At 41.0% G+C, this 19,638-nt stretch overlaps 1 protein-coding gene across 1 annotated transcript in view; it reads left to right on the forward strand.

Moving 5' to 3' along the window:
- Positions 1-18,289, forward strand: part of LOC130865977 (pyroglutamylated RF-amide peptide receptor) — a 33,662-nt gene extending 15,373 nt beyond the window's left edge. Inside the window, exons 2-6 of the mRNA XM_057757168.1 lie at positions 10,088-10,246; positions 11,806-11,867; positions 15,529-15,764; positions 17,122-17,219; positions 17,883-18,289. Coding sequence (XP_057613151.1) covers positions 10,088-10,246; positions 11,806-11,867; positions 15,529-15,764; positions 17,122-17,219; positions 17,883-18,289 — 962 coding nt within the window. The remainder of the gene's footprint in view (positions 1-10,087; positions 10,247-11,805; positions 11,868-15,528; positions 15,765-17,121; positions 17,220-17,882) is intronic.
- Positions 18,290-19,638: the final 1,349 nt, after the last annotated feature.

Genomic DNA, 19,638 nt, shown 5'->3' on the forward strand with positions numbered 1-19,638 from the left:
TACAGCTGATAAACATTTTCAGCAAAGTTGCTCGGTACAAAATAAACTCACAAAAATGAACAGCCCTCCCATATGCAAATGACAAACTGTCTAAGAAAGAGAAAAGGAAATAAGACCTTTCACACACGTCTTAAATAATATAAAATATCTTGGAGTATCTCTAACTAAGCAGGTGAAAGATTTGTATGATCAAACTTCAAGTCTTTGAAGAAAGATTGAAGAAAATATCAAAAGATGGAAATATCTCCTGTCCTATCAAAAGCACAGATTCAGCAGTCCCCATCAAAATCCCAACACAATTCCTCACAGGTCTTGAAAATGCAATGTCCAACCTCATGTGGAAGCACGCACACACAAAAAAGAAAAATAAACAAAAAACTAAGATAGTTAAAACAGTCAAGAACAGTAAAAGAACTGGGAAAGGTATCACTATTCTCAATTTCAAGTTTTCTCACATAGCTACAACAATAAAAACGGAATGGTATTGGCACAAAAACAGATGCATTGATGAATGGAATTGAACTGGAGACCCATATATAAGTCCACATATCTATGGACTCTGGTTTTTAATAAATAGTCTAGAATACATACTAGAGAAAAGAAAGCATCTTCAACAAATGGTGCAAATAGATTCATATCAGTCACTGCACAAAATTCACCTCTAAATGGATCAAAAGCCTTAACATAAAACCGCACTCACTGAAGCTAATGAAAGGGAAAGTAGTGGGTTACCTTGAATGCCATGGCACAGGAGACAACTTTCTGAAGAGAACATAATTAGCACAGGAACTAAGATCAAATGATCTGTGAGTGATAAAAACTCACAGATGGGTATTGGGGTTCAACCTGAAGATCCAAAAAGCAAAGCAGCCAGTCACTGCCTCTTACCTTGATCTTAGTATGAAAATGGCGATCTTGGCCCCAGGAATCTCAAAATGAGACTGTGTCTGAGAGCTGTTTCCTCCTGTTTTATAATCCTCTCTAGGAATGGGATTAAAGGCGTGCACCATTGGGATTAAAGGCATGCACCTCCCGGTTTCTATGGCAACTAGTTTGGCTACTGGAATTAAACGTGTGTGTCACCACTGCCTTGCTGTAAGGCTGACCAATGTCATCCATTGCTGGCGGATGTACAAACTCGTACAGCCACTATGGGAATCAGTGTGGCGGTTCCTTGGGAAGAAGGGAATCTACATCAAGACCCAGCTATACTACTCTTGGGCATATACCCGAGGGACACCCCATTCTACCACAAAGACATTTACTCAACTGTGCTTATTCTTGCTTCATTCATAATAGCCCAAAACCAGAAACAACCTAGATGCCCTCAACAGAAGAACGGATAACGACAATATGGAGCATTTACACAATAGAGTACTGCTCAGCCATTAAAAAAAAAAAATCATGAACTTTGCAGGTAAATGGATGGAACTAAAAAAATCATCCTGAGTGAGGTTAACCCAGATCCAGAAAGACAAATATAGCAAATATTCACTTATATGTGGGTAATAACTGTTAAACCAGGCTACAATCCATTATAACCAGGCTACAATCCATAGAAGCACAGAGGGAAGGTATAGAGGAGAGGGAACAAATAGATTTCCTTAGGAAAAGGGAAACAGAAAAGAGCTATGGCTAGAATGAGAGTATTAAGAGGGGACAGGGATGGGTTGTGAGAGAGAATACAAGGAGAAACAGCTAAAATTAAGGGGCATTTCAGGAGTAGTATGGAAAACTAATACAGCAGAAGGTTTATAAAATATATACATATATGAAAGCAATCTATATGAAACCACCAAACAATAGGGTCGATGGAGCCCCAGCTGCCCATCTCTTGTCACCCAAGGCAGCATCCAGTACCAGGATTGGGTTACATCAAATTGAGATGTTGGCTAAAGGGACCCATGGGAATCCCCAAACAATTCAGGAAGTTGCTGAAACAGGAGGTTGCTCTCCACAAACTGATACCAAAGGTGTTGGCTAAAGACAACACCTATCCTGAATGGAGATATCGAGCTGGTGACAACATTACCTTCATCCCTGTGTCCCAGCATCTTTGGTACAGGAAGACACTCAGCATGCTATCAAGAAAAGTAATAGAAACATCAACCCTTTGACCTGTAATCTGTCCTGCCTGCAAACAAAACCTTTGACCTACAATCTGTCCTGCCTGCACGATATGTTAGGACAGCAGTGACACAAAGTGTGCGAGAGAACCCAAGCAGTAACTGATTGGACCTGAGGGCCACAGCACAGGACGTAACTCATTCCCAGCACTGCTTGGGTGACCTAGCGCAAAACCAAACACTGCTGGTCTGAAAAGGGGGTGGGAGACAGTGTGAAATGAGTCCTTTTTATTATTTTATCTTATTTTAAAACAATCTCTTTTATTTTACATACCAATCCCAATTCACTCTTCTCCTCCTCCTGCTTCCCCAACTTTCCCCGCACCCCACTCTCCATCCATTCCTCAGAGAGGGTGAGGCCTCCCATGGGGAGTCAGCAAAGTTGATCACATCACTTGAGGCAGGACCAAGGCCCTCCTCTCTGTATCTAGGCTGAGCAAGATACCCTTCCATAGGGAATGTGCTCCAAAGAGTCAGTTCACACACTAGGGATAAATACTGGTCCAACAGCCAGTGGCCCCACAGACTGCCCAAGCCGCACAACTGTCGCCCACATTCAAGGGCCAAGTTCAGTCCTGTGCAGATCCCCCTCTGTGAGTCCAGACTCTGTGAGCTCCAGCTCAGGTCAGCCCCTTTGCTCATAATGTCACTTCTCCCTCTCTATGACTGAACTCCAGGGGTTCATCCCAATGCTTAGCTGTGGATCTCTGCATCTGCTTCCATCAGTTGCTGGATGAAGGTTCTATGATGACAATTAAGGTAATCATCAATCTGCTTACAGGGGAAGGCCAGTCCAGGCACCCTCTCCACTACTGCTTAGACTCTGAGCTGGGGTCATCCTTGTGGATTCCTGGGAATTTCCCTAGTGCCAGTTCTCGCAAACCCATAATGGTTCCCTCAACCAAGATATCCCTTTCCTTGCTCTCCCTCTCTGTCCTTCCCCCAACTCAACCTTCCCAATCCCTCATCTTCCCCTTCCCCTTCCCCTCCTCCCCTCTCCATTCCAATTCCACCCTCCTCCCTCCCCCCACACTCATATTACTCAGGAGATCTTATCTATTTTACCTCATACAGAGAGAGAGAGAGAGTATAGAGACAGTAAATGTGATATAAAAAAGTACAAATAGTCATAGATTAAAGGATTAAAGATAATAAAATAAATATTAAATATTAAATTTGTAAAAAAATAATAAAGTAAAAAATAAGCCACATAAAGATAAAATATACACGAAGAGTAGATTATGTATATTATTGGGTTTTCTTTAAATTTTTTGACTGTTAAAAAGCTATGTAATGAAAAACATTTCATTGCATGGACTGCTAAATTAAACCAACATAAAGGTATCTTAATTCCAAAATTTGAGTCTAAAAATATGTTGCTTTAAAAAGGAAGTTCTTCTTTTGTTTCCACAAAAGATAAAAACCTGTGGATTAATTCCAGACTAAAGTAGTTTGATGGACTGAGACTCCCTAAAAGGTTGCTATAAACATCCCCAAAAGTACTTTGCCCAAGAAAAAACAAAAAAGGAGTTTGAAGAGAACAATGCCCATATTCCCAAATATGTCTATAAATGTTTACTTACATTTAAAGGGGGATATGCTATAGAGATTTGCATTGGTATGGATCTTGCTTTATTGATACAAATTTAAAGTAAATTTTGTTAAATGTGTATATGTATATTTCTGCTCTTGATTAAGATATTGTGTTTTGCAACTCATTTAAAAATACAATGTATAATTAAGAAATACTGGTTAATAGATAGTCATCTCTATAATAGTCACTTTGTAGTCATATTAGTTAGGTTTTATAGATACATAGAGATATAGTTCAATTAGATAGGGATTCTTCAAATATTTCAAAGACCTTCAGAGCATGGCATTTAAACTGTTTTAAGAATCTAGTACTTTTCATGACAATGAGACTCATCTGCTCCTGGCAGCACTGATCTACTTCATGAAGAAGATGGGCATTGAAGAGGCTCCTTATGCAGTTTGTTCACCATTTGTGCAAGAAACTGCTCTTGCCTGGACTGCTTGATGGTATGCTGTATGAACTAGACATGCAGGACCTACATAGAAATAACTGCTGAACTTGCTTAGAGGTGAGACGTTCATTCAGGGTTCCTGCTTCATGAAAGAGTCTGCAAGACATCCTGCAGGACACAGAAGAAAGTGACTGACAAACTACCAATATAGGTGGAACTGTCTTTGAAATTTCCTGCTTCATGGGAAAGTCTGCTGGATATTATGAGCCAGTAGACTGAAGATGGATGCACCAATGATACAGAAGAACTTTGGGTGACTGTCCAGGCAACAAGATGTCTCTGTCAATTCTAGAGTTTTGGAAGTTGCTTACAATGTACTTCCTGTTTACTTAGGTGATATTATATCCTTCTGGAGTCTTTCATAAGGTTGAAAAATAATTATAGTTTTAATTAGTTATAATAAGAGATAAAGTAGATATAAATATTGTAACTATAATTCTTGCTTGGTAACTGTTTTGTTATATATAGTTTTACTATGTTAAAATAAAAACCTTCTCTTTTATTTAAATACAAAGGGGAGATGATGTGGAATTGCTCTCTGTATGCTGGGATTACCATTGATTAATAAAGAAACTGCTTTGGACCTATAGTAAGGCAGAACTAGCTAGGCAGGAAAACCTAAATGCTGGGAGAAAGAAGGCAAAGTCAAAGGAAGCCATGTATCCCCACCAGAGATAGATACTGGAACGTTACCTGGTAAGTCACAGTCATGTGTCAATATACAGATTACTAAAAATGTGTTAAATTAAGATGTAAGAGTTAGCCAATAAGAAGCTAGAGCTAATGGGCCAAGCAGTGATTTAATTAATACAGTTTCTGTGTGGTTATTTCAGTTCTGGGTGGCCGGAACAAACAAGCAGCCTCCCTCAACACAGTAGGATCCATGTATGTCCCCCTTCGGGTCCCCCTTGTATCCAGGATTCTCTGGGGGTGTGGACTATAGGTTGGCTATTTCTGCTTTATGTTTAACATCCACAAGTGAGTACCTACAATGTTCGTCTTTCTGGCTCTGGGTTCCTCACTCAGGATGGTTGGATAAAAATGACTCCTAATGACATTCTGCTGTACCCTGATCAGTGCCTTGCTCAGCCATCTTCAGAGAAGCTTCCTCCTGTATCAGATGAGAGTAAGTACAGAAACCCACAGCCAGACGTTACACAGAGGGGGAGAGTTCTGGGAACACACAGCCCTAAATGGGGGGGTCTCCATAAAATCCCGCTTCCCCCACTCCCAGAATCAGGGAACCCCACAGAAGAGGAAGCAGAAAGATTGTAAGAGGCCATCGGAGAAGGAGGACACCAAGAAAACATGGCCATCTTAGTCGACTGAGCACAGCTCAGATGAACCCACAGATTGAAGCGCCATGCACAGGGCCTGCATGAGTCTACACCAGGTTCTGTGTATATTAAGGCTTCCGGATTAGTGTTTTTATGGGATTCCTGAGAGAACAGGTGTATCTCTGATTCTTGTGCCTTCTCTTACGCTCTTGTCCTGTTGGTTTGTCTTGTCCAGCTCCTAAGTGATCATTTTTGTTTTATCTTATTTTACTATATTTTGTTATATATTTTTAAATAGATGAATAAATGAATGAAAACAGTCACTAGAGTAAAGGTTAACAATTGAACCATCACATAATACCTACTGAGAGGAAAAATCAGTTTTCTCCCGTAGAGTGACACTGGATATATGAACCACTCCAGCATGTTCAGGAGGAGTGACCAACATAAAATAAACTCCAGTTTTTGCATGTGAACTTTTATTTGTTATAGTTTGATACAATTTTTTGTTGTTGGGGCATGATTTTCTTTTGTTTTCTTGGTTTGGGAAGTTATATTGCTGTATTGGAATTTTTTTTTTTTTTTTTTGAGAAAGAACTTAAAGTTGGGAGGGTCAGGAGGGGGAAAGGATCTGGAAGGACTTGGAAAAGAGGAAAAATATGAAATAAAAATAATGTAATAGAAAAGAATATTAAATAAATAATTTCATGTTTTATAAAAGTAGCTATTTACAATAATAAGTGTTATGAGACACCTAGAAATATAAGCGTTGGGGAGGGTAGAGCAGGGTGGCAGTGGAGCCTCAACCTCAGGGGTTTTCAGATCAAGGAAGTGACTGATGCAGGGGGAGCTGGAACAAAGGCTTAATGAAGGGGAGAGAAAAATAAAAGTCTTCTTTCTCTTTTTTTGGGAGGTGCCAAAGGCAAACCCCAAGACTTGTTCATGCAACTCAAGCAATCTACCACCAAACTACAACTCCAGCTCATCAAAATCAACATCTATTTTGTTTCAGACTTTGAAAAATAAGCTTTCCATTTAAAAAGCCAGGATAATTGAGTAGACAAGAAAAAGGGTACTCTTCATATTTACAAAGGTCTTTCAGTCTTGTCCCCAAGTGAAAAAGATGCCATCATTAAGAAGTAAAACCCAGACACAGAAAAACAGTTATCACATGTACTCACTCATAAGCGGGTTTTAAACATAAAGCAAAGAAAGCCAACCTACAAATCACAATCCCAGAGAACTAAGACAACAATGAGGACACCAAGAGAGACACACATGGATCTAATCTACATGGGAAGTAGAAAAAGACAAGATCTCCTGAGTAGATTAGGAGCATGGGGACCTTGGGGAAGGATTGAAGAAAAGGGGAGAGGCAGGGAGGGGAGCAGAAAAAAATGTAGAGCTCAATAAAAATTAATTAAAAAAAGAAATAGTGCCATAAATAAAAAAGAAGCAAATCGTAAAACACTGGACCTACGATGGGCAGTATTAACAACCTATTTTTATAAACATGTGATTGAGGCTCAGACTCTCTAGTTGATTGGGTAAATAAGGATCAGGGTGCATCCTGAAGTCAAGAACTCCGGTGATACAGGCACCATCTGATCATGATGGACAGAATGAACATATTCATTCTGAGACAACACTGAAATGAATGCTGCAACAAAAATGTCTAACTTTTGGGTGGTTAAACCATATTCATGGGCTTGCATGATGACGCAGCTGGTAAAGCACTCACCGCACAAGCCTGATTACCTGAATTTGGTCCGTGAAGCACATGTATGCTGCCAGATGGTGGTGGTACACGCCTTTAATCCCAGTACTCGGGAGGTAGAGGCGAGGAGATCTCTGAGTTCGAGGCCAGCTGGTCTACAGTATGAGTTCCAGGACAGTCAGGGCTACCTGTCCCTCAAAAAAATAAAAATAAAAATAAGGAGAGAGGGAGGTAGGGAAGAAGAAAGAAAGCAGTCCAAATGTAAGGACGCACATGTGTGACCCCAGCACTCCTACTGTGAGAAGGAGACAGAGACAAGACAGTCAGGAAGCTCAGGACCAGCTCTGTGAAGTAGGGAACATGCAGGCAGAAACACCAACACTCCCTCGGCAGTGTGGAAGGAAAGGAGCGACACCCAAAAGCTCTCCTCTGAGCACATGTGCACCATGGCATGTGTGCACACAAGACAGAGGTAATAATAAGAAGATGATAGCAGATAGCAGTGAAGGAAAGAATTCTAAAAATACATTGCTGATGCACCTAGGTCCATTTCATTAAAAATTTCTACTGGTATTCCTTTGACCTCGGACTGTATAACATTGTATAAAAAATCTCACTGAAGGGATAGAAAACTGTTCTGATTAAATTTTCAATAAACTCTAATGAAGAGTACTAATATTTTACTCAAATATTAATTTATTAAAATGTCACATCCACATAAGATATGAGGTAACCGATTCACTGCATATTAAACATTCAAGCAGTGAAATGGATAAAGGCTGATGTTATTTTTTGTGCAGTTGCAGAAGAGGGCGGTCAGATTTAGGGGGGCAATAGAGTCTTAGTGTCTTCCTTGGCCAGCCTACAACGTCAGTGTCGAGGGAACTGAAGGTCGGAAAAGCTTTTCAAATGGACAGACGCGGCAATCGGACAAGAAACGCCTAGGGATGACAAACACACGAGGAGCCAAACACGTAAGGATCGAAATGACTGTTAGCGAGTGACCTAGCTGAATAACGACTGATTTTCAATTTTGGAGCAGCTCTGGAGTTCTAGGTCAGACATTTGGTCCCAGAGCCAGTCGGTGAGTGAGGCGGCTGACAGGCAGCTGGGCGTGCAAGAGGATGTCTCTGAGGGGTCCAAGCTGGGATTCTAGATTAGGATTCACTCAGTCCCAGAGCTGAGTAGTAGGTGTGGTGGCTGACTGATGTGGGGCCGGAGGACTGGGTCTGGAAGTTCTCACCTGGAATCCCGGTTCAAAATTCATAGTACCGTGTTGGCGTGGTGATTAGAGCGGCTGATAGACAGGCACACCGGTGGCTCTCTGGGTTCCCAGCTGGACTGTAAGAGGTCTGTAGCAGGTGGGGAGTGGGATGCCTTAATAGGTAGGTGGGTTCCGGACCAGTCTCTAATCGTCCCAGCACCGAGCAGCAGCTGGAGCGGCTGATAGGCAGTTCTCAGTATGTTTTTCCTATAAATAAAAGGAGACCTTTTTGTTGCTATCTATCACTTTGAGATCTTTACATTAGAAAAGTAAAGAAAGTTAAAATTGTGACGCATGCCCAGCAGTGAATGGCCAATGCAAACGGAACTCAATGGCATCTTTTGAAGTTCTTGTCTCCTAATGTTGAGTCAGGGTTTTTTTTGTTTTTAATCTTAAAGATCCTCTGTATGTATATTGCAGTTTCTGATTTTGTGTTTTTAAGGGATTCCTATGTGTGCAAACATGTGTTTCTGCATCTACATGTGTTTCTTTTTTTTTTTTTTTTTTTGGTTTTTCGAGACAGGGTTTCTCTGTGGTTTTGGAGCCTGTCCTGGAACTAGCTCTTGTAGACCAGGCTGGTCTCGAACTCACAGAGATCCGCCTGCCTCTGCCTCCCAAGTGCTGGGATTAAAGGCGTGCGCCACCACCGCCCGGCTCTACATGTGTTTCTTGTTCTTTTTCTTTAGTTCTTTTTCTTCTGTTTATTTATTTTGTTTATCTACTCTGATTTGTTTGGTTTTTATTTACCTTATTTTATTATATTTTATTCCTTGGATGCTTGTTTTCTAATGAGATACAAAAAAAAAAGTGGTGGAGCCAGATGGAACAGGAGGAACCGGAAGGACTCAGGGGAGCAGAAACTGTAATCAGAATATACTGATGAAAAAATCAGTTTTCAATTAAAAAAAAGACAGCCTGTATAGAATTTAAAAACCCGTAATGGTTAAAGGTTGAATCTACACATCAAGTTGGATAGACATGCTTAGAAGATACCTGAGTCTTGGCTAGGGCTAGAGCTCCATGGGTAGACTACTTGCAGCATTGTGTGAGATCCTTGTTTGAATCCCCATAAACAAGGATTCAGTGACGTCATTTGTAATCCTGCTGCTCCTATGAGAAAGAAACAGGATTACAAATGGAGTCTGTGTGCCAGCTAGGATAGCATAAACAGCAATGAACACTATGGAGGTCAAGGACCAGCACCCGAGGTTATCCTCTGACATCTGTGTGGGCTGCATGACCCATGTACATCTGCATTCACACACATGAACACACACACACACACACACACACATCAATACTCTGAACTTTGATGAAATTACTCCTTTGTTAGGATTTCAGAAAGAGACAAATGGGACGAAAACACAAAGAATATTTCCCAGACAATCATTTTATTCCAACTTTGTTCTTCTGAAAATAATAGTCTGTCAGAATTTTCTGTTCATTGTTTTTGAGTCAAGGTTTTTCAGTGTAGCTCACATGGGTCTTGAATTCTCTCTGATTCTCCTGCCTCCATCTCCTATGTGTTGGGATTAGTATGCATCACTTTACTCTGCCACTCACACAGACTCAGAGTTAGTGGTTTGTAACATTTACAAAGAGCCAGATAAGACTCTTACAGATAGCTTTTGTATGACGTGTCTGTTTCCTTGCTGCAGGTGCCTTCATCTGCAAAATGGTGCCGTTTGTCCAGTCCACTGCCGTTGTGACAGAAATCCTCACGATGACCTGCATTGCTGTTGAGAGGCACCAAGGACTTGTCCACCCTTTTAAAATGAAGTGGCAGTACACCAACCAAAGGGCTTTCACAATCTTGGGTACGTGAGACACTTTTTGTCACTTATCAAAATATCTGATGTTGTCTGGCAGTGACGGTGTACACCTTTAATCCCAGCACTCAGGGATGGAGAGGTAGGCAGATCTTTGTGATTTTGAGTCCACCCTGGTCTACAGAGTGAGTTTCAGGACAGCTGGAGATACACAGCAAAACCCTGTCCTGAAAAGCCAATACATACATACATACATACATACATACATACATACATACATATCTGATATTAACATTTTAGAAGTGAAAAGATTTGTTTTTGCATATGGCTTCAGAGATTCCAGTCCATGGCAATGTGGCTCTGTTATTGCTGGGCCTTTGTGGTAAAGCAGAAGAACACGGCATGAACACGTGGTGGGGCGGTAAAGCAGCACATGGCATGAACATGGGATGGAGCGTAGCTCACCTGACAACAGACCACAAGCGCATACACAGAAACCATCCAGGACAGGCTGGATGCCAGTGGCCTACTTCTTCCAATCAGGCCCTACTTCCCAGTAGTCCATCCATCTATGATTGTCCAGTGGATTAATCCTTTCATAGAGTTAGTACCTTCATGATCCAATAATCTCTCCAAAGTCCATGAGCTAGCAGTCAAATCCTTCAGGACTTTGGAGGACATTTAGTACTTAGATTGTAGCCTTGAGTGAGGATACCAGTGTGCCACCTACAGTGTTACTGCCCTTCTTCATTATAGAATAATATCATATTTGTACAGCAGAAGGTTTTGTCCTTCCTGAGTATGCCTTCCTGTATGACTCAGGGCTTTAGTCCTCTCTGCATTTCCTCCGCACGGTCTCTCCTTTAGGTCTACCCTATTGTTGGAATATGTTATTATGGATATAGTTCAGTTTAAGCCTTCCACTTGGAATGCTGACAAGTTAGCTAACGAATGGAGCCACGAGTGGCATTTCCACATCAACCCTCCTCTGACCTGAGATGAGAAGGCTCTGGGTGTACAAGAGGAGAAGATTCCATTACAGAACAGGAATTGTGTGCTGGAGGGAAGCTGGAAACAGGGTGCTGTGCAGAGACGACTCCCAGTCAGTTCACATAGAGGTTCATGTGCCTGAGAATGGAGTAGAGCCCTGAAGATGTCTGCCCAGCAAGGACACGTTCCACTCTCTTCATTTCGCTTTGGGCAACTCTAGGTCCTCAGCTTGCTGTAGCTGTCCCTGACCCAGGAAGACATGATGAATACAACATAGCCCAGAAAAAACTGTAGAACTTGAAACATGGCCTAAACTCTAATGTGGTAATAAATGAATTTTGTTTTTAGCAATTATAATTGAACGCTTAAAATTTTAAGATGTTTTACAATGGTCTGAACTTTTAATAATCAGATGCATAGTATACAGCTATAGAATCATCAAAGGTATCGAGCTTACTTACTATATAGTGGGAAATAAATAAGCAAGCCTTAAAAATTTAGCTGGCCTGTTTCATAAAGAACACTGAAAATAGAGCCCAGATAGAGACACAGCTAGCCGTGGCTCCATTATCATTATCATTATGTGGTAACACTATGATAATGATCACATTTCACAGGTGTGGTCTGGTTGGTGGCTGTCATCGTAGGATCACCCATGTGGCACGTGCAACGCCTTGAGGTAGGTCCGAGCCTGAATCGCTGTTTGTACTCCTGAGATACTTCCCCGCCTCTCTCATCTATGAGCATTACCTGTCTCAGGTAATCTCAGGAGCACCCCGGCAAGTCTGTACTCCTCAGTTCCCTCACTGGAAATGGTTTCAATGAAATGAAATAGCTTTCTCTATTGTATTTAATTCTTCTAGATATTATATTGCCAAGACATTGATGCCTAACATTTTAAAAGATGTTTTAAGGTCACTTTGATTGAATTGATTTGATTGAATTAAACATGATTTTCCTAGTATGCTCCATTGTTTTAATATAATTGAGAATCTAATGAGTGTTCTATTTTTTCTTTTATTGAAAATAGATTTTTTTAACATACAATTTCCCTCCCTCTACTCCCCCCAGTTAATATCTCCCCCCCCCCGCATTTGAATCTCCCCTTTTGTCTGTCATTAGAAAACAAATAGGCATCAAAGGAATAATAACAAAATATAATAAGATAGAAAAGAACTGTTGCAAGAGGTCTCTTGTTTGTTTCCTGGTGGCCCAGCAGTTCAGAACCAAAATAATCACACAGAAACTACATTATTTAAATCACTACTTGGTCAACTACTTAAGCATATTGTTAGCTAGCTCTTACATCTAGAATTAACCCATCTCCATTATTTTATATTTTACCATGAGTCTCATGGCATACTGGCAACATTTCAGAATGTCTGTCTCTGGCAGTGGCTCCATGGCTTCTCCTCAACTCCGCCCTCCATTCTCCCAGCATTCAGTTTAGTTTTCCCCCATCCCCCGCGTAGCTCTACTCTATCCCATCAGGCCAAGCCAGATTTGTTATTAACCAGTGGTATTCATAGCATACAGAGGGGAATCCCACATAACCTACTCTTTTCTGTTTAAATAAAAAGGAAGGTTTTAACTTTAACATAGAAAAATTACATATAACGAAAGAATTATCAAGCAAAAATTACAATTGCAATATTTATATCTACTTTATCTTTTATCATAACTATCAATTCTTCAACTCCAACAAAGACTCCAGAAGGATATAATATTACAGGAAGTGCATTGTAAGCAACTTTAAAAACTCTAGAAATGACAGAGACATCTGTCTACCTGGACAGTCACCCAAAGTACTTTTTTATTGTTGGGGCATCCAATTTTTAGCCTACAGGCCCATAGTATCTGGCAGACTTTTCCATGAAGCAGGAAATTTCAAAGACAGTTCTGCCTATATTGCAGTTTGTCGGTCGCTTTCTTTTATAACCAGTTATCGGTTTGAGATGGCATCTGGGTTAGGCATGTGTGCATTTCTCCTTTCAGCTCTAGGACCTCAGCTGGTGCAGACCCATGCAGGCCCTGTGCATGCTGCCACTGTCTCTGTGAGTGCATATGGGTGCCAGAAATCCTTTACCTAGAAGGCCTGGTTTTCTTGGTGTTCTCCATCCCATCTGACTCTTACACTCTTTCTGCCTCCTTTTCTACAGGGTTTTCTGAACCCTGAGGGGAAGAACTTGATGGAGGTCTACCTTTTAGGGCTGAGTGTTCTGAGGTCTCTTTTTGTCTGTGTAGTGTCTGGCTGTGGGTCTCTGTATTTGTTCCCATTGCTGCAGGAGGAAGCTTCTCTGATGGTGGCTGGGCAGTCACTGGTCTATGAATACAGCAGAATGTCATCAGGAGTCATTTTATGGCTGTGTTCCTCTTGTATAACAGTAGCATTTAGCTTTCCTCCAGGTCCCTGGACTATCTGATCTCAGGTTCTTGGTCACCCAAGTAGCATCAGGTATGGGTTCCATCTCACTAGTGGGCCTTAAGTCAAAGCAGGCATCGGCTGGTTACCCCGAAAACATCTGTGCCACCAATGCACTAGTGTGCCTTGCAGGCAGGGCGCCACTGTAGATCAAAGAGCTTGTAAATGGGTTGGAGTTTCTGTTTCTCCTTGGCAGTGTGAAGAGTACCTTCCAGCACCAAGAGCACTAGACAGCAGGGGTGAAGGCTCTAGGCAGGCACCAGCTCAACTTCTCCATGTTCAATGAATTGTGTGTGTGTTACTTGCAGCAGATTAGCCTTGCTGTCAATTTGTGGAGAGAAGCCTGCAGCCTTTGCAACAGCCTGGGTTGTTTTTTTTTTTTAATGTTCCCCTAGCATTCTGGCCAGCAGCCCAATTAGATGCAACCCTTTCCCTGGCACTGGAAGATCCATTTGGTGATGAGAGATATCCAGTTGGGGTTTTCTCCCTTGTTGTTTGGTGATTTTATTTAGATCACCTTCATATATATATACATAATTTAAGAAGCTTCTACTATTGCTCTGGGTGGTGGCTGTGCACACATTTAATCCTAGCACTCAGTAGGCAGAGGCAGGAGAATCTCTGTGAGTTCAAGATCAGCCATGCCTACAGAATGAGTTTTAGGACAGCCAGGGTTAATCCGCAGAGAAACCCTGTTTCGACAGAGAGAGAGAGAGAGAGAGAGAGAGAGAGAGAGAGAGAGAGAGAGAGAGAGAGAGAAGCTTCTACTGTATTAAGTTTCCATACAGTTTCTAAGTGGACTTTAATTTCACTGTCCCTCCCTATATTCCTTCCCCACTACCCATCTGATCCTCTCTTTCCACAACTATCTATTCCAGAGGTTCTTAGTCTTCCTAATGCTGTAACCCTTTACTACAGCTCCTCATGTTGTAGTGACCCTATCCATAAAATTATTTCATTGCTATTTCATAACTGTAATTTTGCTACTGCTTTGAATCATAATATAACTATTTGATCTGCAGCCCCTGCTGGGGTCATGACCCACAGACTGAGAACTGCTGCTCTATTTCCACCCCCTTCTCTATATTTTCTTTTATTGTTAACTCATGCACAAAAAGTGTAAGAGATTAGTTGATTCTCCTTCATAAGGTTTTTCTTGCCTGCCTCAACTTCCCAGATAAATTAAAATTTCAGTAGGAAACGCACTCAGAGAGCATCTTACCCAATCTCTCTCCTTCTCCTGCCTTTGTATGGTGGGTTCAGCCATGTGTGAGAACTCATAGTAAAGAAAGCCAGGGGTTCATTTGGCCCAACCTGTCTGTTGGTGTGAACGTGAACATCTCATCCAACACAGGCACCTTCAAAGACAACAGGGCATTGCTCACAAAGTCCCTACCAAAACTTATAAAATGATATACTCTTGTCTACTTTTTAAAATAGAAAGGCAAATATGGAATTTTACTAGTCATGCCACATCCTTCATAAGGATACCAAGCGAAATCTGAGGATTCTCCAAGTCTGTTTCTTCAAGTGAGAAAGCAAAATAAATTAGTTTAATTAATATTAAAAGAGACAGCAGGCAGCAGATGGTATTCTCAACAGACAGCACGGTAAGTGTGTTCTTTTAGCTCACCCAAAAGTGGTGAGAAAGGGAAATAAAAGTTGAGAAAGTCAAGAAATGAAAGAAACTTGCACAGACCTCAATCCCATTTCAAATCTAAAAGCATGAAATTCTCAAAACCTAAGCAGGTTAAGTGGAAAACTCTTTTACTACAGAGTAACAATAAGACAGTGATTCACATTTGCAGTAATATCAGTGGCGAATCTGAAAAGTCTTTAAAATGATGTCTGCAGTCACACTTGACTGCTTCTGATGTTGACCACTCGTTCTTTCAATTTCCTGTTTCTTACGATCAAGATTAAGTATGACTTCCTATATGAAAAAGAACATGTCTGCTGCTTGGAGGAATGGGCTAGCCCCGCGCACCAGAGAATCTACACCACCTTCATTCTTGTCATCCTCTTCCTCCTGCCTCTGGTGCTGATGCTTGTCCTCTACAGTAAGATTGGCTACGAACTCTGGATCAAGAAACGAGTGGGAGACAGTTCGGTGCTTCAATCCTCTCATGGGAAAGAAATGTCCAAAATAGCCAGGTTTGTCTCATTCAGTGCTCACCTCTCTTTAAAATTTTCAGCAAGCTCTGCTGGAAGGAACAGTTGTCAAGGATGCCAGAACTCTTGGGTAATCTAGTCAAAGTAATCTAAATTGGAGTGTTTAACCCTTGAAGCTTTGTGAAGTTTAATGTGTGTCAGAAAGATGGATCAAAATCTTTAGTTCTTAAATCAAAAGCGAAGCTGGGAGTAAGAAGAGAATACAGAGCATAGTTACATTTTCATCTGTATATAAATATGATTTGCAGAAAGAGCTATGAACGTGTTTTCAGGGCTCTGTGTGCATGGGGGTGGCTCTGCTCACTGTCACCTTGCTGGCCATTGTGACAATTTTTTGCTCCCCTTCCCTATTTCCTTAATTTACATGGTTGTATAATGACATCCATCCTTACTTCCTACCATTCAGAGACAGTGCTGACATATATAAAAATGCTTTAACCACAGCATATCGCTTATATTAAATTTGATTTCAGCATCAAAGCTATCTTTTTTTATCTTATTCATTAGTATTCATTTTATAACACTGATGCTGCGTATATAACACACAAGACTCACTTTATATCTGTACTGCACGACTGTTGAAATGAACGTGAGTGATGTCTCCTGCGCATGTCCAGGGATTTGATGGGTTGTAGTTAAATCTTTCTGTACAGCGCCCTCCAGTGCCCATGTGTATAAAGACAGTCCTTTCTGAATATAAGGGGTTCCCAAGACTTCATCGTCTTGGGAAATTTTATTGAATTAATGACACCCTTACCTCAGAAGAAAGGAATTCTGGAGTTGAAAGGAGAGGTGCCAAGTATGAACTTGTAAAATATACAGCAAATATATAGTTCAAGTGAAGATATAACTCTGCCTTATAAGAAAAATAAAGAAATGAGTTTGAATTGCTGGTAAACCAGATTTTTAATTCAATCCTTGAAGCTTACTGTATTTGATAAATATTGATGTTTTGCTATCAAAGAAATGAGTTTTTTTCAATGCCCAGTGAATTAAAGATCACTTACTAAACTTAGGCTCCTAAATCCAAACCCAAAGTCTGACTAGCCATCAGGAGCCTTCGGGGTGCCACACCTTCTGCGTTAGCCCATTGATCTCTTTGACTATTAACGACAGAATCCATGGCAGTGATCTAAGAGCATGCCACACCCGCAGTGAGTACATACCATAAGCACGCTTAGTACGTAAAGACCATGAAGACAAGGGTGAAACAAACAGGAAGCAGCCATAACCTACCTGCAGTCACGTTTGAGTGGCCTAGGCTCAACCTTTATTTCAGTCTTGCTGTTTTAACACATTTTCCACAGAAAACTGAACCAATGCTTTCTCGTGGGTCTAGGAAGAAGAAGCGGGCTGTCATCATGATGATGACAGTGGTGGCTCTCTTTGCTGTGTGCTGGGCCCCTTTCCACGTTGTTCACATGATGGTTGAGTACAGTAAGTATATAGCATTCTTCTTAGATGGCTCCATCCATTTCCTGCTAGAATAGACAGGAATGGCTGTGAATCTGTTGCTATTCACTGGCTTAATTAAACACCAAGTCTCAAGCCCTTTTACAAGGTCTCTAGCTCCCTATGTGGTGAGTGATTCTCTGTGACAAGGACACTTTAGGAAGTGTTCTTTAGACATTGTATACAATAAAGAAAAACTTCCAGATTCTTCCATTCATTCCTAAAGGGGGCAATGTGGCATCTTATTAATCTTCTATTTTTACAACTTCGACTTGCATAGTTTCAATTTAACAACACCCGGGATTTCAGCCAGCACCTCTGGATATTCTCCCTGATAAGCCAAGACTTTACAGTGGGACTGTTTCTGCATTGCAAGTGAATATTTGAAGGGTAACTCCTGCTTCTAGTTTTCACAGCATTTGAATTAGTTAGTGTAAGCACTGTGAGCCCGGTAGCATATGCTGGACACCAGCCTATGTTTGTAAGAATGATCGTCATGAAGGCCATTTGTTCCCGGATACTTGTTCCTCTTTCACAGTGGGCTTCAGAAATCTGCATGCCCTTTGTCTCTGACAAAGTCAGGTGATAAGTAGTTTTTAATTTTCTTAAGAAATTAAATTCGCAATCTAACGTAATATTCTATTTTAGGCAACTTTGAAAAAGAATATGATGATGTCACAATCAAGATGGTTTTTGCTGTCGTACAAATAATTGGATTTTTCAACTCCATCTGTAATCCCATCGTGTATGCATTTATGAATGAAAACTTCAAAAAGAATTTCTTGTCCGCAGTTTGTCATTGCCTAATAAAAGAACACTTCTCTTCGGCGCAGAAGCACCGAAATTCAGGAATTTCAATGACGCAGAAGAGAGCAAAGTTCTCACGACGGCAGTGTCCGGCAGAGGAAACCAAGGGAGAAGCTTTCAGTGATGCCAACATCGAAGTCAAACTGTGTGAACATCCAGGGGAGAAAAGGCAGCTCAAGCAACAGCTTGCTTTCTTTACTTCTGAACTTTCTGACAATTCAACTTTAGGCAGTGGACAGGAATTGTAATGATAACTTCATGATTAGTATCATTTGTGTGGAAAGTTATTTCAATCAAAGGTCAAAGATTATTTTTAAATGACGACAAAAAAAACAAGACATGTTTACCATCTAAACTGACAGAATTCATGGAACTATAACTTTGAAAAATTACTAAGACAGCTTTGTGGGTTATTAAGGTAGATTTATTAAAGACATCATACATAAAACAATGGTTTCAACACAAGTTTTTAGCCATGTTGTCAGTGTAAAGTGACTTTCTGTGCATTGCTAAACTGGATGGAAAGTATTAAAATTGCATCATCATCTTAGCATATTAAACAGCTAAACACCATAATGTAATTTATAGTACACTGTTGAAGTGGGGTAACAACCTTTGCAGTTGACATTTGTGTCATAATAACAGTCAAAGAAGGTGAGGAGCTCGGCAAATGACAACCAATAAAGCTTAAAAGACAAATGGCACACTCCTTCAAGCTGCCATCTCTGCAATGACAAGTCACCTCATCTTCTGAAGTCTCTGTTTGTTCCTGTATGAAAGGAAGGTTACTCCTCGATTACTTCATGGAGCAGTCGTGAAGCAGACTCTGACAAGAAAGGAAGGCACTTTTCTTCTACAGAGATGAACTCGGAGTCCTGGCCCCGCTCCTCTCTTCTTCTCGGCTTTCCTTTCTGAGATGAATCCCAGTCCTACCTTGCTCTTCTCTTGTGACTGTTTTGAAACTGGTTTTTCTCCTCTAAAGAAAGACTGGGTAGCATTGTTTATTGATTAGACAGAAAGACGGACGGACGGACGTGCGGACGGACAGACAGACAGACAGATCTCCTTGGGCACTTTCTTCTCTCACTAGTGATATGCAGGACTTTGTTGTGTATTAAGAGAGACTGTCTCAACAGGGGACTAATGAAGAAGGACTGAGGCAACCCCACACCTGTGAAATATTGCTATGTCCAAGGCTGACCCCCCCATGTGGTTGGTCAGGAAGAATAGAGCTCTCCACTTGTTCATATCTCACTCCTATGTTCCATGCGTCAAAAATCCAACTGCCACTGTCAGCATTACGTTGACTTCCAACAGATAAGATACTCAAAGCCTGACGACAGCCTCGTTGCCTAAATCTTTCCTCTGCCTCGGCTTTTCAAGCACTCATTTTCCATCTGAAAAACTCAGAATATTTTATGATTTAGGCTTTAAGATTTGGAAACCAATGAGCACAAATGTCTTGAGTTCTCTTAGCTACGGGCATTTCATTTCCTGTGCATCAATGACAAAGCAGTGACTGAATGTGTTTGAGATGGCATGTCTAGGCATCACACAAAGAGATAGGCTACGCCGTGATGACATTAAGAAACATCTC

This window comes from Chionomys nivalis, chromosome 24 (genome assembly GCF_950005125.1).
Source record: "Chionomys nivalis chromosome 24, mChiNiv1.1, whole genome shotgun sequence".
Classification (NCBI taxonomy): domain Eukaryota; kingdom Metazoa; phylum Chordata; class Mammalia; order Rodentia; family Cricetidae; genus Chionomys; species Chionomys nivalis.